The following is a 21,745-nucleotide window of genomic DNA, read 5'->3' as shown; positions in this document are numbered from 1 at the left end:
AGGGTACAATTTATCTCCAACAAATATGTACATTTTTACAAATTCACCCAATAAATTAACACATAGTTAAAAAAAAGAACGAACGACAGTAACTGTTGAAATAAAGTAACAGCCCCACAGGAAGAAAAGGAAGGGTATTTAAACACAGTCGTTTTCCTACCCTGGCCGTCGAATTGTTGGTGGCGGCGATTGTGAGAGTGAGAGACATGGATGCAGAGAAGATGAAGCTGAAGCTGTACAACACTATGACGCAGCAGAAGGAGGATTTTGTTCCGATCACTCCCGGAAAGGTCGGACTGTACGTCTGTGGAATCACAGCTTACGATTTCAGCCACATCGGCCATGCTCGCGCCGCCGTCTCCTTCGACGTTCTCTACAGGTCTCTCCTTAACCTTCTTAGATCCATCATTTCAATTCTTCTTGGGTAAAGCTTGAGTCTTTTTGCATATGAGGTTTGCGTGTTATGCAGATACTTGAAGCATTTGAGTTACGAAGTTAATTTCGTGAGGAATTTCACAGATGTTGATGACAAGGTGTGATCTTTTTTTTGTCTTATGAGTTATGACATTTATGAATCTTCTTGCTTTTATTACAATTAAAATGAAATCTCTGCAGATAATCATACGTGCTAATGAGAGTGGGGAGAACCCGTTAGAGTTGAGTAATCGCTTTTGCGAGGAGTATTTGGTGGATATGGGTGCTCTTCAGTGCCTCCTTCCTACCCACCAGCCTCGTGTCAGTGACCATATGGATCACATTCTTGACATGATTCAAAAGGTTAAAAGGCTTCTTCTCCCTTTTGTTTGTTTGTTTGTTCTGTCTCTTTATCAGATTATTTCTTTATGGTTTCCTGTTTACAGATCATTGAGAAAGATTGTGGGTATGTTGTGGAAGGCGATGTGTTCTTTTCTGTCGACAAATCTCCCAACTATGGTAAGCTATCGGGTCAGCTCCTGGAACATACCCGGGCTGGCGAGCGAGTTGCTGTTGATTCCAGAAAACGTAACCCTGCTGATTTTGCACTTTGGAAGGTTTGAGAATCGAAACCTTTGTAACTTTGAGTTTATGATGATGTGTGGTTTGAACATTACGTTGTTGCAGGCTGCAAAACCTGATGAGCCAAGTTGGGAGAGCCCGTGGGGTCCAGGAAGACCGGGATGGCACATCGAGTGCAGTGCCATGAGTGCTCATTATCTGTCTCCCAGATTTGACATTCATGGTGGTGGTGCAGATCTTAAATTCCCCCACCATGAAAACGAGATTGCTCAGACATGTGCCGCATGTGAGGATGGTGGTGTTAACTACTGGTTGCATAATGGGCATGTCACTATTAACAACGAGAAGATGGCCAAGTCAAAGAAAAACTTCAAAACAATCAGAGAAGTATGTTTCTTGAATGTTCTCATGGCTTGAACGCAGAGTTGTTAACAGTCTTTTGTTTCAATCTGTGTAGATCACAGAAAGTTACCATCCCTTGGCTCTGAGGCACTTCTTGATGAGTGCACACTACCGGTCTCCTCTGAGTTTCTCAGCGTCGCAGCTAGACAGTTCGTCAGACGCTTTGTATTATGTTTATCAGGTGCAGTACGGCTTAGGCATTTTTAAAGTGATGATTTATATTCACTTCTGACTGTAACCTCTCTCATCTTTGTTTATTAGACATTGCAAGATCTTGATGATGCCCTTTTGCCATATCGAGAAGCAATGGCTGAAGACGGTGGAAAAGCTCAACAGACTGCAGAAGCCAAAGACGTCATTAACAAGCTCAAAAGTGAGTTTGAAGCAAAGATGTTGGACGATTTAAATACTGCCCATATACTCACGGGTGCTTACCAAGATGCATTGAAATTCATCAACGCTTCCATCGGCAAGCTCAAGGTTTTCTTCTTTTCTTTTGTGCCACTTAACCATTCATAATAATCATTACATACCAAACTTGTCTTGTTTCTTTTGCCAAAAAAAATCAGAAAATGCAGAAGAAACAGCGATTGTCCATGCTTGTGTCACTCGTTGAGATTGAGAAAGCAGCCAGGGAAGTTCTCGATGTGCTTGGTTTGCTCACAACTCTGAGCTATGCCGAGATTCTGAAAGAAATGAAACAGAAAACACTAACAAGAGCAGGGTTGAGCGAAGAAGACATTGAACAGAAGATAGAAGAAAGGATAACGGCGCGGCAGAACAAAGAGTTTGAGAAAAGTGATCAGATCAGAGCAGAATTGACTGTTCAAGGAATAGCATTAATGGATATTGGCAAAGAGACTGTGTGGAGGCCATGCTTCCCTTCTCAGGCTAATTCCAGCGATGGAGATAAGTCAACTTCCTAAAAGTCATCCCTTTATTCTTCTTCTTCTAGCCTTTTGTTTAAGGCTGTTTCTTTATAACTCTTTTGTTTTGTTTTGAGTTGTCCCAATGACTCCTAATAGACACTTGTTGCTGTTTTTTTCGTCTGTATCTTAAAGATTCACAGTGACAATTATATCAGTTACTTTGGATATTGTTCTAGAGCCAAACTTGTATCACAATGACAAACTATATCAATTAACAATATTTTACTTTGGATATTGTTCTAGAGCCAAATATGATCTAAGATTGGAACCATTTTCAAGAAAGCATAAGGCAAAAAAAATCTAGTGAGAATACATGGACGCACCTGACTTTTTTATTATATCAGCTGTAACAAAATAATGTTCTAAGAGTTGAACAAGATCAAAATCACATCACAGGGGTCATCTTTACATTTCTCAAGTTTTTTTTTACAGTAAAAGAAACATATTATCTCCTATCTACTTTATTCATAATGCTGTTCAGAACTAATAACTCTTTTTTGGTTACACGTAGAGTAAGAGAGAAGCAAACAAAACCAAACCAATCTTCTCACATTGGAAATGTGGATTTGTACTTGTTGAGTAAGGCGCAAACGTCACTGTACATGGCGATTGCATTGGAGAAAACCGCAAGGACTATCACGAAAATGGCTATAGTCTTGTCCATCTTTGTCGCTCGGTTATGACGATCCCTGCAACAAACACAAAAGAGATAAAATGATCCATCAGGTTACCAAACCAGTCGTCTTTTATCTAATGAAGCAATATATATAGGACTTTTTTACTTTAAGATGACAGCAGCAGGGAAAATGAAACCGATGCAGACAGAAGCTGTAGCTCCAATGAGTTGAAAAGCATCCCAGATGCTTGGAATGAAGTTTGCACCAACAAAGATTACAGCAATGAGACCCGCAGTGATGGAGCGAAACCTCAGATTAGAGGTGGTAAGCGATGGAGCCGTGGGGAAAAAGAGACCGTCCACGTTAACCCGCAAAGGATAGAAGATAATAGGGAAGACAAGCATGAGATGAGCTGCATAGCTGACTCTGACTACATCACTGAGAACCGGACCATAAGGGATTTTAAGATGGGTATCAAAGTTTTTCAGAACATCCTCATGAGTATATTCACCGAACAAGAGGTATCCGAACAAGCTTGTCACTATGTAAACAGAAGAGGACATGATAAGCGATGATCGCACAACAGGTTTGATCTGAGTGGAGTCTTGAAGCTCGTTCTGTATATTGTGGACTGATAACATATAAAAAAACATTAGTTCTTGTTTAAATGTAAACATAGCAGAGAAAGAAGCGTGTTTTTGAGTTGTTGTTGTTACCGTTAGAATGACAAATGAATGCGTTGACAAGCACAGGAACAACGGTGAAGAGTTTCAAGACCGATGACAAGTCAGTGAAACTTGGCAACAGTTTTGGCTTCATCAAACCACCGCTTAAAAACTTTGTAACGACTATTCCCCCAGTGATGACAAGAAAAAGAACCGCTAGAGCAAGTGATGTGGCAGATGCGAATCTCAAAGCATCTGCAATGAAGAAGCATAAATCAAAATTCTAAGAGAAGTAAGCAACACATTGTACTACTTTACTAACCAATCCGCTTGCAGGCTGTGAATGGAGCAAAGACACATGTTGTGAAGAGAAGAACGATAGTTCTCTGGTCCCACCAGCTCTTCCCAAGCCGTTCTTTAAGCATATCCTCAAAAGCATCACCAATGATGATCATGTAAACGATCAGAACTCCAATGTTGCTAACAAGAACAGCGACTTGCAACACGATCCTTCCAGGTCTACCGAAAGAATCTTGCATCAAAGCACCGTACGAGCTCGCGTTCCCGATTCCGCTAAACCTGAGCAAGATCTCAAGCGTCTTGTCGGTCAAGAAAGCCATGAGAACGATCATCACGATGCCGGGAAGGAGTCCGAGGATCTTCATCGTCGCGGGCAAAGCCATGATACCAGCACCGATGATCGTTGTTGCGAGGTTGAGTACCGCTCCGGTGAATGAAGCTCCCTTGAACTCGGCGTGATCGTCACTCTCTGATCTCTGCACCAGTTGATCTTTAAGATCGTTCTGGACTTCTTCATCTGTAGTCGACGACATTGTTTCTTCGATGAGGCTAGAGAGATACTACTGTACAAGAAGAATCAACAAAGATATGAGCAGCGTCGCAATCTCTGGAATGGGAAGAAAGAAAGAAGACGAGAATCGAAACTACCTTGTTCAAGCGAATCTGGAAACAGTGGAGATGATTGAAAGGAAGGTGAAGGCAGAGAGGGAAGTTAGTTATAGTTTCGTGACTGATTGTTTGTTGGCGCTGAAGCTATTATATATAACGACCTTTTGAACCAATCTCTATTTTCTGCTGGTTTTTTTTCTTTTTTTAAAAAAAAATCTCAAATACCATTTTTTCTCCATATAACACGAAAATACACAAAAAAACCTTCTTACGAAATTATTTTATTTTAATTTTTTTAGAGTAAAATCATAAATATTATATGAACTAATATTTACGTCCTTGTATATTAATTTTGATAAATAATATAAATTATTATTTACATAAATATGTATGTCTTTTTATGTATTTGATCTAGAATCGTAAACGTATGAAACATAGAGTTTAAAAATTCTTGGATTGGGATGCATATGTTCACTAAGTCAATGTGGAATTTAGTTTCTAAGTCAATGTTAGTTGATGTCTATTGTATATGTGAATTAATGTTGCTTTTCTTCTGCCCTTTTGTCTGGAGATCTTTATGATAATTCTTAAGAAACAAATTTGATAAATATGTTGGTAGGATTAGGTCTCGGTAAAAAAAATCAGAACCGAAAATTGAGACCCAAAAGGGAACAGAAATGATTGAAAGTAGAACGAAACCAAATTTTATATCTGAAATAACCAAATCAAACTGGAATCAAACTAAGAACTAAGCGGGTAACCAAATATATAAAATATAAAGAAATATGTATATAAATATATATATATATATATAATATAGATAATTTAAAAATCTATTAAATTTAAAAGAATCTGAAAGCATTTGAAAGGAAAATTATCAAAAAAATATTTTTGAACTATCCAAAAATTTTCTAAAATTATCCAGACATTTTTATCTGAAATTGTCGAGATATTTTTATCCGAAATATCTAAAATAATCAAAACTATTCAAGGTTTTTATCCAAATCATCATAGTTACCCCATATATTACCTGAAATGCCATATATTTTATCTAAAATAACTGAAAGAATCAAACCAAGATATGTGCTTGAAGATTGAACTACATGTTTATATCAATCCCAATGTATGTACTTGGACCTGCAAGAAAGGGATAGGCTGAAATATTATTCTTAATAAATACTTTGAAAAAGTGCATTTGCAGAAGCATGAGTTAAAGTATTTACCTATATAATTTTGAAGTGATGCCACTTCCATAAGATAAGACTTGGCTTTGTATGTACTCATAATTGGATAAGGACACATAGTTTATAATAGTGTAGAGTATAAATATTTAGACTTGTGTTTGTGGAAATATTCGTATTCAGTTTCATTGTCGGTGAAACCCATACATACTCCACCGACGCCAGGTCTTGTATTTGTGGAAATACGGTTTCAGTTTCCTAGATGAGGAAATGACAGCTTAAGGTTTAGTAAACATGAAAGCGGAGATATACTGCACAAGGTTCACCTATTACAGTTTTTAGTGAAGCTATTTGCCAAACTTCTTTTGAAAATGTGCATCCAAAATAAAGATGATTAAGATTTTGTGCTGCTTCTCCATATTGTCTGAAAGGTCATTGATTGCTCAAAAGTCAGTTTTTGAGCTTGTTTCATGAGGTTAATATCTATAAAGTACTCAAGTTTCTTTTCAGATTTTGAAAATCCTAAAAGTATATGAACTTTATCATATTTATACTTATATGGTTTTAGTTATCTTACCAAAAAACATCATAAAGTAAAAAGTAGGAGATAGTTGGGCGCAGAGTCAAGCTGGATAAACTCAAGGATCACTGATTCCAAGAGGAATAGTTGTTGGACTACGTTGATTCCTTAGAATGGATGAAGGTTCTTGAAAGACGTTGATTTGCAAAGAATAGCCGTTAACATGAAATGAACTGAAGAAATCCAGGGATTTTATTCAATAATAGATGTCAACAACAATCGTGCGCTCAATTAAATAAGAATATAGCAAACAAAAACCCAAAACCAACAAAGCCCAAAAAAAGAACAAAGACAAGCGATACATGAGTCGTGAACAAAGCCGGTGGACGGGGACGTGAATGGTGAGATAAGATGATACATTTGGTCTTTTTTTTATTGTTTAAACATGATATAACTTAATGACCTGATCGATGCTAGCACGACATATAGGACATCCCAACTTCTTGTTTTTGATCTCTTTCAAGCAAGAAATGCATCCAGCGACATGTCCACAAGGCACACATGCTGCTTCCGCTGATGCATCCACACAAATCACACACACTCCAGATCCTCCACTACCTTCTTTACTCTCAAAGTTTGTAGACGGGAATGATGGATAGTGAACAGAACCCTCTTCTACTTCTACCGCAACTCTCAGTAGAGGAACTGATGGTGTAAGCTCATTGGAAATGATCTTTTCAGTTGTTTGCAGAAACATTGGAAGATTCATTGGCTGTATAAATTTCCAATTAGTATCAAATGAGTCAGAGAGACACACAAATAGCAATTATCTTCACTTCCTAAATTGTATCATTATGGCAAAAAAATATACCTGTGGAGTTCCTTTACATGCCTCACAAAACCAGTTCAGCTGTTTTATGTCACCTTTGGTCTCTGCTGCCAGCTTAAGGCGCATTTCTGGAAAGTTGATATTAATAAAAAAAAAAATTAGGTGTTAAAGAAGAAAAGCTTTCTATGGTTGGTTTCTAACTATTTTTCAAGCAATAATAGACAAAACTATGTACACTTACGCCTATCGACTTGAGCCCAACGCCTCGCGTGAGAAATGTATCCCCTTCTTCTCTGCTTCTTGCGCTTTGAGGAGTTATCAACAATAATCACTGAAGCATCGGACTGATCCGATCTCGGCTCCTCCAACTTGGCTTTCCACAAAGGCATCACCGCTATGGGTTGTGCATCCTAGTTATATAGACACATCATAACAGTTTCATAAGTATAGTAATATCAAAACTTGGAAACAAATCATATTTTCAGAAGAGAAAGAATGAAATTTTTGTACCTCAAGACTAGCATACACAACCAACTCCAACTTCAAAGGCTTTGTGGGGTTTCCTGAACTAGTTGGTACGATAACTACCCATCTGCAAAAACACACGTCCAAAAGCAAATTCATATTCATGTGCAACAAGAAGAAAGATAAGAAACAAAAACAAAATGGATACTCACACTCTTCTTGAAAGAAGCTGAGGAGAAAATAATTCCTGAAAGCTGGTGCCATAAAATTGACGCATCCAGCCAGAGAACAAGCAGATGTGACTCTGCATAATCAAACAACTTAAAGAGTTATAAATCATGAAAATGTTTCATGTTGATTACTCATCTATTCTATAAAATATGATATAGGTGTTACTAGCATACCTCGATTGCGCGTACAACATCGCTGTGACCGTTATCCCTAGCAACATCAAGAGGTGTCTGAAAATCGTCATTCAAAGCCAATGGATTTGCTGCAAGAAGAAAAACCATTATGTAAATGTAAATGAAACACCATAAATAGACTGCTAAAAGAACTTTTCTGTCGGAAAATTGGCAAGAAAGAGATTTAAAAAACTTACCACCGTGAGAAAGAAGTAACTTAACCGTGTTTTCAAGATCCCTTTTTGCAGCATGGTGCAGAGGAGTCCCTGCATTGCAACCTGATATCAACAAAGTTAAAATACAAACTCTTCAAAACATAAAAGAGAAAAATGGGGGAAGTAAGAAGATTATTGATTCTTGATCTTGATAATAATAATAATAATTACCGGGACGATAAGCATTGACATTGGAACCCAACTCGAGCAGAGTTTCTGCTACATCATATAGCTTTGCGTTAGCACAAGCTAAAATTAATGGCGTTCTTCCTTCTTTATCAGACCACTACATCCAAAACACACATTCAGTTTAATGGCGTTCTTCCTTCTTTACAAGTATAAATATGAGAGGATGGAGTAGAAAGATGAAAAACCTCGAGTCCTGCACCTTCATGGCAAAGGGATTTGATACCTTCGACATCGTTCTGACTCACATGTTGAAATAGTACCTCGTCTTTAAACTGTTGTTGTCCCATTTACTCAAGAATATGGTTTAAATCAAGATGATTAAACTGAGAAGATAGGGATATATATATATAGAATAATTCTTTGAAAAGAACAAATATGTAGAATAGGTAAAAGGAAACTACTAACGAAACACCAAGAACTTTCCTCATTTTCTTTTCTCTTTTTCTAAACGATGAAGTGTCGGAGAAAGTAACGAGTTGACTCAGGACAAAATGATAGACTTTTTTTTGGAGCAAAATGATAGACTTTTAAAAATGAAAAAAATGATAGGACTTCCAGTCCGTGTTTTGGATAAGGTTATTCTACTTTCAAATTGTTCGGTAAGAAACCAGAAATAGTTACCAGATTAAAACCACAAATTTGATTTTCTTGTTTTTCAATTAAACTTGAATAAATCATAATCTCTTTAAATTAATACTGTGTAAATTAATATACAATAAAAATCTCTATAAAATAATATAATTTTATAGTTTCAAATTGGGTTTTTGTTTCAATTAGTATATCGATAAATTAATATCTCTTTAAATTAATAAAAAAATTATAGTTTTGGTGTAGTCCCAACATTATTAATTTATAGATGTTTCACTGTACAAGTTTACAATTTGTCTAAATTTTAATTATATAAATTTGAGTTTTAGTTTGGTTGTAAGTATAAAAATTCCTTATATATTAATTGAGAAACATTACAACATTATTTTGTAGTCACGTATCATCATGAGAATGAAATTCAGAATTTTTAGAGAAATAGGTTGGTCCATCTTAATTTATATTATATTTTTTATTAAATTAATTATTAAATCCATAAATAGTGTCCATGGGAATTTTAGTTTTGCGATTGCATATCACTTAAGAAACAATTTGGCATTTATATTGATAATGTATGAGAAGATGAAATGGGAGCTGATTTAAAATATTTTGGAGATCTATTTCAGGTGATTAGAAATATCTTTCTTAAAATTTGATTATAAGCTTTTGAAGTTATCATTGAATTTACATGTTGTTACCGTAACCGTTGAGATGTTTTTCATAAATGATGATTGTCAAGACAATATTATGAAATCACATCATGCATCAGTAATTATCTTATTTTTTTATCGAAAAAACATATTTGAAGATGTAACCAAAGAAACTATGGTAAAAATATTTTTGAGTGATTTTCAAGTACATTTATAGATTTTCAGCGGTTTACTGATTACTAATGTTTTTGATATTTTTGTCTCTAGTACAAACAGTCCACTGATCCAATCCATGTTAAAATAAAATTTAAATGAGGTCTGAACTCAAAATCCAAAAAAAAATCTAGAACCCGAACCCATAACTGTAAGCCTACGAATTAGTCTCGAGTCGACAAGTAGGAGTCCATAATCCATATTCTTTTCTTTTTTTTTAAACACCCATAATCCATATATTCTATAGTGAAGAAACCGAACCAAAACAGCCGGATAGTACTGAATGAATTGACCTGGTTTTCGTAAACCAGCAACAGGAATGGTGTGAATCTGCTGGCGTCATTAAACACTTAAACCAGTTGCACAAAAAGAAGAAACACTTGAACCGGAATATTGGCGGCCAGTTCGTTTGGTTTAGTGAAAACCGGTTACGAATAACGGTCGATGAAAAGCTAGACCGGTTTGCGTAAACCGAAATCAGAATGGACTAAGAGAAATCGTGGCCATGACTTTGCCTCAGCCTCACATTACTCTCTTCCCACAGCTACACACAGAGAGGAGAAGAAATGGGATCTATATCGGCAGCTTCGGGAACCACCGTCTTACCCTACCATCTCCGTCGTCAAAACAACCGGCGATCAGGTCTCTACGACCATCGCCATGAGAATCTACCCGTGGTTTCGTCTTCACAAACGAAACAGCAGAGATGGCTCCACGTCCCGGAGACGAAGCTGAAACGAGAGACTCTGAGGCTCGGTTTCTTGGCAAGAGCTGCTGACTCCACGAGCTCCTCTCCTCCCGTGGTGGCTTCCGGTGATAAAACTTTGATCCCTGATGATGAATTCACCCTAGCCAAGGTTTTGTTGTCAACCGCCTTTTTTTTTTGAAAAAAATAAAATAAAGATTCTCATGAAACTTCGATATATGCAGATTTCATTTGGTGTTATTGGGCTAGGTCTCGGGGTCTCGCTCCTCTCGTGAGAGTTTCTTTCTTTATTTCTTTGCTTGCTTACTTGCGGCTATAGTGAAGTGTGTTTGTGTTTTCATTGTGGGATTGTGTTATAATCTTGCAGTTACGGTTTCGGGGCATACTTTAACATCCTTCCTGGATCTGAGTGGTCTGCTATTATGCTTACTTATGGATTTCCTCTTGCTATTATCGGTATGGCACTCAAGGTACCATGTCATCTCTTCTCTACTGTAACGAGATATTGAAATTTGACTTGTGTGTTCAGAGTTGTTCATTTCTTTCTTTGGTTCCTTTGCAGTACGCAGAACTCAAACCAGTTCCTTGCTTGAGTTATGCAGATGCGGTGAAGCTTAGGGAGAGCTCTGCTACTCCTATTTTAACCCAGGTACTTTGTACTTCTGATGCCATTTTAGTTTTTGAAGTCTATTTTTGTGACAAAAACTTAAAAAAATCTATCTGAGAGAACTGCCCTAGGCTAAAAAATAATTAGTATCCCAAGCGTTTGTGGTCTTGAAGAGTGTTTTGCTTTTTATCAGGTGAGAAATGATGTGACGAGATACCGTTATGGAGATGAACAACATTTGGAAGAAGCACTGAAACGGATCTTTCAGTATGGACTGGTACTAAGCTTATTTTATACTGAAACAAAAACACACACGCTTTTCTATACATCTGCTTTAACCGCTCTTTCGATTATTAGGGCGGAGGAATCCCAAGACGTAGTGCACCTATCTTAACCATGATAAAGGAAGAGGTGTATTTCTCGTTTGCTTACTTGCATTTGACATGGACATTGACCGACCGATGAAACTTAACTTACCCGGATCATCTTTTCAGGTCCTCACCGATGGTCGTTACTGCCTGGTCCTTGTATTTGAGGCCAAAGCTCTCAAGTTGTCAGATTTCGAACAAAGACAGGTAAGATTTAAGACAGAACACATAGGGAACATATTAGCTTAGTTATCTTTTGTTTTCATCAAATGTAGTCTCTAAAAAGTACAAGAACATAAAATTAGCTGAAAACATTCTGTTTTTTTTTTCATAGGCGAAATTCACTTCGTTCTTTGGACCAAACATCACTGCAGAAGTTGGTAAGTAGTGGTAGTAGTTCATCAATACGCTCTCAGGTCTTAAATTGAATTTCTGAATCTTTAATAATTGTCTTAATGTTTTTGTTTTAAAGGTAAAGGAGAAAGTGAGAATCTGTATGAAGTAAGACTGATTTCTAACGTCTCTGCATCTTCTGCGACCCCTTGAATATGAACAAAGCATATACGATCACTTGGCTCTTGTATACCAACTTTGTATAATCATCATATGTATAAAAAGTTCAGATATCTCTTTTTTGGCTACGTGTGTATTATATGTCAATCTTTATGATTAGTTCAGCATCGGGCCAGTCCTCATAACTAGTGTAGAACCTAAGGATTAGAGTTTAACGCTGACACGTTAATTATAACCTTAGTGAACTTGGGATCTACCAGTGTCACATCTGAAGCCGAGAAATGAAGCAGATATCCAAATACCTATCATCTTACCTTCAATTGAAGTTACTGTCATCCTTTACTAAATCTTTTTCGTTGGTGTGTGGTCTGAATCTTAGATATGTTAGAAGATCTAAGAACCTTGTATGTGATAAGAATTGTCAATCAGAACTCTTTATTGAATTATAGAACTCAATTAAAACTTTGAATGCTTGATACAGTCTACACTCACGGGTAATGTGGAGTAGATCAACGATCGCGCATATACTCATGGGTTTATGAATTACAACAATCAAAAGAACGAATTTCATAAACAGAGGAGTCCCCTCTTTATATTGTTTTTTCTTTAACATTCTTTAGCTGCAAAACTTCTTGCTTCAGAGGATCTTCAACAGTTCTTTATCCTTTTATTTTTTAGAATTTTGTATTTCAACAACCTTTAATTCTTTTATTTTTTAAAGGAGTGAACAATACATTTTCAAATAAAAAGAGCATTATTCAGACCATTTAAATATACTGTATTAGCTAGGATTGCGAGGTCTTTCTATAGAATATTTTATTTCATTGGTTATATTATTCTAGTTTAGTTATCCAGACTACCTCAAATTTGGATAATAAAATAGCCTTTCGATGTAAAAAAAAACTATTTACTTAGACATTCCCTATCTCGAGTATATATATGCCAATATAGACTATTTCTTTTACAGGAAAAATAACATTTTAGAGCCGGAGAACGGTAGGAACCCTTATCCTTGATTATTTGGTATATTTGAAAGGGTATGAATGACAAACTGTTCAGAGGTATAGATAGAGACCTATTGGAACTTGTCATGTAGACAGAGAGTGAGTGTCAAGTTTGATACAATGCAAAAGAGACAATACCTCTCCCCAGTCGAAGAACCACAAGTTTTAAGCTTGGGTAATATTTGTATGGTAGATGATTTATGGACCTTTACAGCACAATTCATTGGAAGTGGATGGGTATGGAAGGATAGCATGGAAAATATCCAACTCATGGGAACGCGAAACTCAAGAAGGCGCGAGCCAGCACTACATTCAGAATTGGAGACACTAAGGTGGATAATGGAGAGCATGTTTCAACATTCGACCTGCCAGAACTTGGAGACAGATTACGAGAACCTGATTACAATGATTAAGGATCCACATGCTTGGCCAAACTTCTCAACAGAACTAGAAGTTATTCAAGCACTTCAAATATGCTTCATGAACTTCAAGATCTCCTACATTCCAAGAGCGCAAAATGATATTGTGATTCGTTAGCTGGGACTGCTCGATCATTTCACAGAAACTATTCGAGAGCACCCTCTATAATATTTGGAACGTTTCACAAAGATCTGAGTCATCAACAAAACAAAAATGTGTGTGTGAGAGAGAGATTGGCATCGTGGATGAAACCTGGATCTCTTCTCCTGCACAACTTTATATATCCTATGGGACAACACATTCATACACAGCACAAACAAGTAAGGAGAGAGAACATCATTGTCTCAAACGTCTTGAACTTTGAAAATATCCTGCTAATTCTTTCATTTATTTGCACCGAAAAAGACAGACGTAGTCGTGATATACAGTCTGATCCAATGTATGAATTTTTTAGGAAACCATTGAACAGAGTCAAATGTTTTAGGGTGCAACTGGATTACAAGTTTTTGGAATGAAATTGTTAGGAATGGCTTATTCCTGCAGATTCCAAAATTTTTACCATTTGAATGGAATAGAAAACAAATCTCATTCCAATGATTCCTTATGAAATGTCTGAAAAAAAATGGAATGTAGTTATAAAACATTCAGGGTTAAAAAAGCTCATGAATAAGTAGAATGAGTGGAATGGAATTCAATTTTTTTTATACCATAACTTCCCTTATTCCATTCATCTACATTCCATTTTTTTTAATTCCATTCATTCATGATATTCCATAAACTGATAACCAGTTACAGCCTTAGATATCTCAATTTTCATCACACATCTTGGACATACACTATTTTCATCGCACATCACATGTTTCTACAATTCTTAAATGCGGTCGCCGCATAGTATTTGAGATGAAAACCTAAAGAATAGTATGTCCATTTACTTGAAACTTCAGTGAAAATATTAACACACCACTTGTAGTCATTTTCAGATGTGCAATAATAAAATTAACTTTGATAAAAAAAATTGCAATAGTTTTTTTTGTTGTTGTAAAGCGGAATGTTCTAAAGTCAATAATGCAGATCCAATCGCTTGAGTGATATAATTGTACTAGAGTAGAAGCAAGTGAAACCCCTCATTGATAATGCTTTACTCAACCATCCATTCATCCATCTTTATATTCCCACAACATGATACGACAACGTAACACACTCATTCTCTATATATATACCAAATAAAATAGCCTTTTAACACCTACACTCTTTCACAATTACAAAGAAAAACAAATGGATCTCTCTCATCTCTTGTTCTTCTCCTTCTTACTTCTCCTTGTCTTCCAAGTAAAGTCAACGGATGATATGATCGAAGAAACCTGCAAAACATGTGCATCCAAATCTACGATCTTCGATTACAACTTCTGCATGTCCTCTCTTAACAACTCTCCAATATCTCCTCCTCCACTTCTTCCGACCGATCTTTCTTTTCTTGCCCTAACTCCAATGCTCCAAGCTCTCGACAACGCGACCGCAACAGCTTCCACTATTCAACAACTAATGAGTGAGGGAGGAGGATTCGAAGACGACGTTTACGGCCGTGCTTGCCTTCGTGACTGCCTCGAGCTTTACGAAGACGCGGCGGGGAGACTGGAAGAAGCCGTGAGGGTTTTTGTTGCGAGGGGAGAGATAGAGACTGTAAAGATGATGGTCACCGCCGCCATGGAAGCCGCCACGACGTGCGAGACTGGTTTTATGGAGAGAGACGGCGGGGACGGTGGGGGTGGTGCGATGACGTGGACGTCTCCGATTGGCGGTGGGAATTATAAGTTGTTTGAGTTGGGTGAGATTGCTCTTTGTATCATCAACATGATCTCTCCTGTGACATCCATGTCTTTGTGATTAGTTGCATTTTTCAGTTTATTTTTCTTCAAGTAAATGATATGTACTAATAGTATGTTTGTAAATGCATAGTTACGATCTAAAGATTTTAGGGATTGTTTGTTTTACGTAAATTTTTGTTTCAACATATAGAAAACATTGGATAGACATAATTTCCTTCGATGTATTATGTTAATTACACAAGAATTTGGACATGTAAGTTTGTATATTTTTATCTGAAAAAAAACAGAGTATTGATATTTGTTCAATGTCAGAAATGAACATCATCCAGATAAACTATCTAATAAATAAGTTTTGAAAACTCTAGCAAAAACAATCGAATTGATTTGGCTGAACTAAATTAAAACATTTGGATAAAGATGATTCGGTAAAAATATAGCAAATGATGAATATACATTTATTAGATAGAACCATTGGATAAAAATTTCAGATGAAGAAACATATTGTATTTAAATTTTATTTTACAATCATTCCAAAAATATCAAAAATCACATTTTTACTATAACATATTTTCAGCAAACGAACATGCTTTTTTTTAGTGATTTCTTATAAGAACACCACAAAATTTTAATCTCTAAAAGTCAATTCATTTAAGCTGTCAATCAAATCAAGAACATTATCTTATTTTTCTAAAATCCAAATAAGTAAATAGGGGAATAATTGGTTAAGAAGTCGCTTTATATCAAAATAATTTTAGTCACGTACGACGATGTTCGCCTCACCAAATTGCATGGTTGTTACATTAACTTTTCATTTAAAAAGATTTCATACAAATTAACAAAATATTAGTGTTTCTGATATAATCCTTTTAATACGCTAGTGGGTATTCTCATAATTCATGTTGGAAGTAAATGATCTAGCAACATACTAGATACTAACTATACACTGGTTGGAAGTTAAACATAGCTTTCTGAATTTATAATGGTAAGATCCTTTTAACCAAGTTTATTTAGTAGGATAAAAATCTCTAAACTAATAATTTAATGTGAAAACCTAATTCTAACTTTGTTTAATACTTTTAGCGAAAAAAAATTGTTTAATAGGAAAAGACATAACCAAACCGGTCTCATCATATCTTGTCCCAAACAAAATCCAAAATCTGAATAGTAAACAAAAGCTACCACACATTCATTGACATGATACAACAACAAATCACAACACAAACACAGCTACAACCTCACCATTCATCTTCTGCTGCTTAATCTATAAGACCAATCACGATCGTCCCTATCCCTGTCCCAGTCTCTATCCCTATCCCTATCTCCTCTGTCTCTGTTCCTATCGTCTCTGTCCCAGTCTCTATCCCTGTCCCATCCTCTGTTCCTATCTTTGTTTCTATCTCTGTCCATGAAATCAGAATCACGAGAAGAATAATAATCCCTCTTACTTCTCTCGGTTAGCGATCTTTCCATGATTGGGCTTCTTGATCTAGACCTACGATCTTTTGAGCCATACCCGTAATCACTTCTACTACCATACCTTGGAGGATAACTAGACGGTTCAAAACCGAGCTGATCATCGTCTCTGTAATCATGTCCTCTGCTTGTTCTCTGCTGCCATCGGTTGTTGTTACTTCTGCTGCTCCTATGCGAAGGTGCAGCAGCTGCGTCCCAAAGCCACTCATCTGCGTTTTCTGGCAATGGAGCGTTAATCCCAGGGAACTCGACAGTCATCTTCATTTGTGGCTCAGGAGGGTTGGTTTTTTCCAAGATTTCGCCATCTTCACTCTCTATTTCCTCTCGAGTCTCCTCCATCTCATCTCCAAATATAGTGATTCCAGACATATGATCATCTTCTGGAGCTAGAAACGCAGCACAGTAAGAAACAAGGAGAGCTCAAGTACTTTTTGCATGAGCACTAACGATAGTAAAACAGAGCAGGAAAGCTTACCTAAGTATCCCGGAGGGTAGCCAATCTCTCGCATTCTGTTAAGCCATGGAGGTGGGTCTAGTTCCTTCACAAGAGGAAACAAAACAGTTAGAATCCAACACAGAGCTAGTACTATACACAGCGAAAGGTTCAAAACAGTTACCCCAAGATTCAGAAGCTGGCGTGTCTCTGCATCAAGCGTGCCTGGTTTCAAGCCATCGTACTTTCCACTTTGAGCTTTTTGATAATATCGCGATGGTAGACGAGACCCAGCGTTCTGATTTCGTTTGGATTTCTGAAGCTTCCGGGCACTATTAACTGCTGCTCGGTCAAAAGGCTTTGGACATTCTCTCAAGGAATGACTATAGCCGCTACAATTGAAACAACGTGGAGGATCATCATCAATAATCTCCACTCCCCTGGAACAATAGAAAGACATGGAATGTTACAAGAACGCACCCACCTTTAACACAATCATTGTTAGGTTATTCTACAGTATAATGTGAGCAAAACATAATAGAGGATGATGCATCACAATCTATGGAACGTAAAACTAGAAACACGAGGACATTATTAGATTCGATTTACCCTTGCAAGCTGATTGGTCCACCCGCTGAATTCGAACCAAGTGAAAATTTACGGTCATATAGAGGAGTGGTGCTACTTTCCACTAGGACAAACTCTTCCAACGGCTTAGGACCAGTTTGATTGTCGATCCAGAATGACTGCATATGCAAGAAAGTATCAGTTGACATGTATCTTCCAATTAGCGTTTTGATAACACTTTCACACAGCTCACCACAGACGACGTCTTCTTCAATCCAAAGCGTAAGGCGGGGAAAAACGTCTCCTCGCCAGATTCTAATGGCTGTTCTTGATCCTGAGAGCATATAAACCAATGAAAGATTCTACCTTAAAAGTCTCATACATGTGAAGAAAATTCTACTTCAATGCTAATATGGCTAACATATATCTCGTACAAGTATAGTAAATTGTAGGTTCAATCTAGTAACAGATTCTTGCAAACTTTCTCGGCCTCATGTCCGAATCTTAATTGATCAAAAGTTATAACATTCACTGTTACATTGGCCACAAATACCAATTAAGAAGAGAGTAAATGACCTTCTCCATTCAGAGATACCTGAGCCAGTGAAGTATATTCCGCCTCCCATTCTGACCATTGCTGTAATAAACTTTCCAGCTTCTGCTTACTAGCTCTGAAAGATACAATCCATTGAGAATGGTAAAGCACATAATAACACCTACTTGACAATTATAATTTTAAAGTTTACAAGGACGCATCACTTCATTGCAACTTGAAACCAAATGCAGTTAGAGTTATGAATCTAACCTGGTTAAGTGCTTAAAAGTAACATGGACAGTAGGTTGCTGTTGGTCAGACACTGATTGGGGTCTTGTAACACCCAAATCAGCTGTGACAAGGAGTTATGGTAAAACAGAAGAAGATAACATAATACCAGACATGGAGTCTCTTGACTTAGCAAACAATGATTCAAGTGCAAGCAACCTTCCATCAAAAAAAAAAGCAAAAGAAGGATACAACTAACATCCAAAGCGGTCTCCTTGTGGATGCACAGTTTCTCATCTACCGCCACAACCTGCTCTGCTGATATTTCGCCACCCACAGTTATCAAATTCTCTTCCACTAGATCTAAATCTCTTCCCATGCTCTCAGCTTCCATCTTTAAACAAAAAGTCAAAGCTTTTATATCACTAAAATAAAAAAAAAGCCCTGAAACGACAGAGTATCAGCCACATTAAATAACAGACTACAAACAAGATTTAGATCATTCAGTAAAGAGAATCAACAAACTTAACGCCACAAGCAATATTTTGTAGAAATTCACAAACTTTAAGCCATTATTAACTTTTAAATTAGGGTTCAAAATTCGAATCTAGTCGAATTCGAAACGCAAGGCATATGCGAAGATTAAAGTAGAGAAATTTTCGTAATTTTTTTGTTTTGAAAAGAGGAAGATGAAACGACGCGAAACAGCAAAATCTCCTCTGCTTATTTACAAAATGGAGAGGATTTCGAAGATTTCGCAGAAGCTTTTCTAGTTACCTACTCAGCGCGAGTTTAAGGAAGCAGGAGAGGAGTGAAGGAAGCAGCAACAATGGCGATAGATAGATAGAGAGATCTGTGAGATCCGGAAGGAAGGAAGGAAGGAAGGCTATATTTTTTATTCATTCGCCTAAGCGTAAGAGTCAAAATAATCTTATGCTGCGCAACACACCCCCTTACTATAGGCTTACCAAAACGTTGGTCATTGTTAATTGGGAAACTAATTTATTTTTTATTGAATAAAGGATTAGTCAAGTTTTAGGATTTTTTTTTTGCTAAAATAGAACCAAAAACAGATTTGTTGCTGTTTATACTAAACTATAATAATAGTTGTTTGCATTGTTTAGTTAAGATAATTATACGTTGTAATGCTCAAAATATATTTGTTCAACTGTTTGCATTATTCTGTATAAACTGCAGTGTCATGTACAAAACAATATTTCGTTGGTTTTAGATTGTATGTTAGCGCATGTCCAAAACATATATGTTTGAATATAAAGATAATGAATTCCAAGGACAAATCATATATGTTTTTATCGTTTTGAATTCTATGTAATTATAATTCGTCTTTAGATGATTTTATTTATATATATAAAGAATATTTCATATGAGTCTATAATCTAATATATTTTTAGTTGGCTAATCAATTTTAGTTGATTATTCAACTATTTGTTATACTATACCGGATCAAATGGTTCATCGGTTTATTAGAAGTCAGATAGTTTTTTTATTAGCTTAGTAAAAAAGTGTAGTCCAAGTAACAAATTAATAAATGTGTTATACAAGTTGACTTCAAATCTGTATTTGTAAATATACACCTCATTTGTATTAAATAAAAAATATCCTATAAAAGGTAAATATGATTTAAGTTTTTTTCGTATAAAACCGAATAAACTAAAAACCGACATTATATAACGAATCAAACGAAAGTAAAAATAGTTTTAATATGGTATCTAATTTTATAAACTAAAATACATAACCAAAACTAGACTGAAATCCGGATTGAAAACTTTGATTATATAATTTATACTCTCGTCTCACCCTACGCAAAGTGTGGATATCAATTTTCTCCATTAATACATATACTATTAAGACAGAGTTGTTATACACTCACATATGTAGTTCATGAATATTACCGGAAGCTCCAAAGCTATAAGGATGTTCAGCATGAACTAGCAATTAAACTATCAAAAGCTTTTGTCAAATCTATTTGAAGACATCCATGAGTTACTAGCCCTATCTTATGGAAGTCAACACTAGTTCGGAAGCAAGAATAATATTTTCGCAGAGCAGACGTCCCTTGATGAACCCCACTTGATTTGACTGCACTGAGCAATGAATGAACAATTTGATCCGCTTCTTTAGTAAATCTTGCTATGAGCTTGTATACTGTTGAACAAAACGACACAAGTCTCAGCTGAGTCAACATATCATCACCAGGAACTTTTGAAATTAACGCTATGGTAGTGCCATGGAACTTCCTGAGTATCCTTCATCAAACAAATGACTTTTACCCCTGCAATGGAAATCACATCAACAATGTTTCCCAAGCATCGGTAAATAATTCAATTGGGAGGCTGCCAGGCCCCAACAATTTTCTCTTAGGCATTTTGAAGAAAGAATTCTTTGATTTCCTCATCTATTGGGATCAGGATCATCGCTTCAATAGCTGAATTAGGACAGCGGTATGGGTGGATTTCCCTGATTTGATCCACTGATAAAAGGGGGACATCCATGTCAGTCCCAAGATGATTAATGAAGAAGAGCATATCATATCCTTCACCTGAACCATGTTATCAATATGATTCCCTCCAGCATTCCTCAAGTGGGTGATGGCATTTCCGGCTTGATGAGCAAGGACAGCCATGTGAAAGAACCGTGTGTTGGCATCACCTTCCTTGAGCCATCGAATGCGGGATTTTTTAATGTAAATTGTTTCCAGGACTGAGGAGAAAAAGGACCACTTCTCGTTGGCTAGGAGTTCAGCTTGGATTAGTGCTTCATCTGGATTAGTAAGAAGAGAGTCTTGGATAGATTCCAACTCAGGCAAAGCTTCATTTGCTCTTTGTTGTATATTGTTATGTTGAAACTACCCCAAGATCAACTCTCTTAAATAAGAGAGCGATGTACGTAGTACTTGGGATTGAATCCACAGGGAGAGTGGATCACACAATAGACTGTCAGTTTCTCCCATATGTTTACAAACCGAGTTTATTGCTTTGTTTTGATCTATTGCTTTTATATTATTGTTCCAGACTAAACCTTTCACCTAGTCTAATGTTGAATCAAACACTCCCCGGCAACGATACCGAATTTAATATGCGCAAATCACTCCAAGAGAAACTCTCTCAAATAAGAGATCGATATAGTACTTGAGGATCAAATCCACAAGGAACGTAGATCACACAATAGTCTGTTAGTTTCTGGCTAAACTAGATCAATGATATAAAAAATGTCGATCAAAACAAAGCAATAAAATCAGTTTGTAAGCATATGGGAAAAACGCTAGACTCAGGGAT

At 36.5% G+C, this 21,745-nt stretch overlaps 6 protein-coding genes across 8 annotated transcripts; 3 read left to right on the top strand and 3 right to left on the bottom strand.

Moving 5' to 3' along the window:
* The first annotated feature begins 104 nt into the window (after positions 1-104).
* LOC106352661 (cysteine--tRNA ligase 2, cytoplasmic) lies at positions 105-2,559 on the top strand. Its single transcript, XM_013792292.3, has 8 exons — positions 105-379; positions 470-533; positions 616-777; positions 861-1,031; positions 1,102-1,383; positions 1,454-1,579; positions 1,660-1,878; positions 1,968-2,559. The coding sequence occupies exons 1-8, from the start codon at positions 207-209 to the stop codon at positions 2,322-2,324; spliced, it is 1,554 nt and encodes a 517-aa protein (XP_013647746.2). The 5' UTR covers positions 105-206; the 3' UTR covers positions 2,325-2,559.
* Positions 2,560-2,639: 80 nt separating this feature from the next.
* Positions 2,640-4,664, bottom strand: LOC106355451 (amino acid transporter AVT6B-like). The gene is made up of 5 exons (XM_013795398.3): positions 4,558-4,664; positions 3,932-4,472; positions 3,661-3,864; positions 3,110-3,575; positions 2,640-3,016 (listed from the first exon to the last, which is right to left on the bottom strand). Exons 2-5 carry the CDS (start codon positions 4,440-4,442, stop codon positions 2,875-2,877), a joined length of 1,323 nt encoding a protein of 440 aa, XP_013650852.2. The 5' UTR covers positions 4,443-4,472; positions 4,558-4,664; the 3' UTR covers positions 2,640-2,874.
* A 1,784-nt stretch (positions 4,665-6,448) lies between these two features.
* Positions 6,449-8,814, bottom strand: LOC106352660 (putative E3 ubiquitin-protein ligase XBAT34). Its single transcript, XM_013792291.3, has 9 exons — positions 8,507-8,814; positions 8,304-8,418; positions 8,115-8,195; positions 7,918-8,006; positions 7,726-7,817; positions 7,559-7,640; positions 7,290-7,458; positions 7,091-7,176; positions 6,449-6,991 (listed from the first exon to the last, which is right to left on the bottom strand). Exons 1-9 carry the CDS (start codon positions 8,606-8,608, stop codon positions 6,659-6,661), a joined length of 1,149 nt encoding a protein of 382 aa, XP_013647745.2. The 5' UTR covers positions 8,609-8,814; the 3' UTR covers positions 6,449-6,658.
* Positions 8,815-10,264: 1,450 nt separating this feature from the next.
* Positions 10,265-12,130, top strand: LOC106352659 (thylakoid membrane protein slr0575-like). The gene is made up of 9 exons (XM_013792289.3): positions 10,265-10,626; positions 10,700-10,746; positions 10,843-10,945; positions 11,038-11,124; positions 11,276-11,359; positions 11,440-11,493; positions 11,577-11,657; positions 11,785-11,830; positions 11,923-12,130. The coding sequence occupies exons 1-9, from the start codon at positions 10,336-10,338 to the stop codon at positions 11,994-11,996; spliced, it is 867 nt and encodes a 288-aa protein (XP_013647743.2). The 5' UTR covers positions 10,265-10,335; the 3' UTR covers positions 11,997-12,130.
* Positions 12,131-14,588: 2,458 nt separating this feature from the next.
* On the top strand, positions 14,589-15,372 carry LOC106356645 (putative invertase inhibitor). Its single transcript, XM_013796381.3, has one exon. It carries the CDS (start codon positions 14,663-14,665, stop codon positions 15,269-15,271), a length of 609 nt encoding a protein of 202 aa, XP_013651835.2. The 5' UTR covers positions 14,589-14,662; the 3' UTR covers positions 15,272-15,372.
* Positions 15,373-16,323: 951 nt separating this feature from the next.
* LOC106352658 (zinc finger CCHC domain-containing protein 8) lies at positions 16,324-19,430 on the bottom strand. Of its 3 annotated transcripts, none has more exons than XM_013792286.3 (9): positions 19,227-19,430; positions 18,702-18,843; positions 18,492-18,573; positions 18,282-18,357; positions 17,940-18,020; positions 17,729-17,865; positions 17,304-17,559; positions 17,162-17,225; positions 16,324-17,072 (listed from the first exon to the last, which is right to left on the bottom strand). In XM_013792286.3, exons 2-9 carry the CDS (start codon positions 18,841-18,843, stop codon positions 16,456-16,458), a joined length of 1,455 nt encoding a protein of 484 aa, XP_013647740.2. In that variant the 5' UTR covers positions 19,227-19,430; the 3' UTR covers positions 16,324-16,455. The 3 variants fall into 3 exon arrangements, with proteins under 3 accessions (XP_013647740.2, XP_013647742.2, XP_048592873.1); XM_013792288.3 differs by having other exon boundaries at positions 19,231-19,362; XM_048736916.1 differs by having other exon boundaries at positions 18,702-18,893; positions 19,227-19,347.
* Between the last annotated feature and the right edge of the window lie 2,315 nt (positions 19,431-21,745).

This window comes from Brassica napus, chromosome A7 (genome assembly GCF_020379485.1).
Source record: "Brassica napus cultivar Da-Ae chromosome A7, Da-Ae, whole genome shotgun sequence".
NCBI lineage: Eukaryota > Viridiplantae > Streptophyta > Magnoliopsida > Brassicales > Brassicaceae > Brassica > Brassica napus.
Note: the sequence above shows the minus strand (reverse complement) of the source record. Positions and strands in the feature narration are given on the sequence as shown.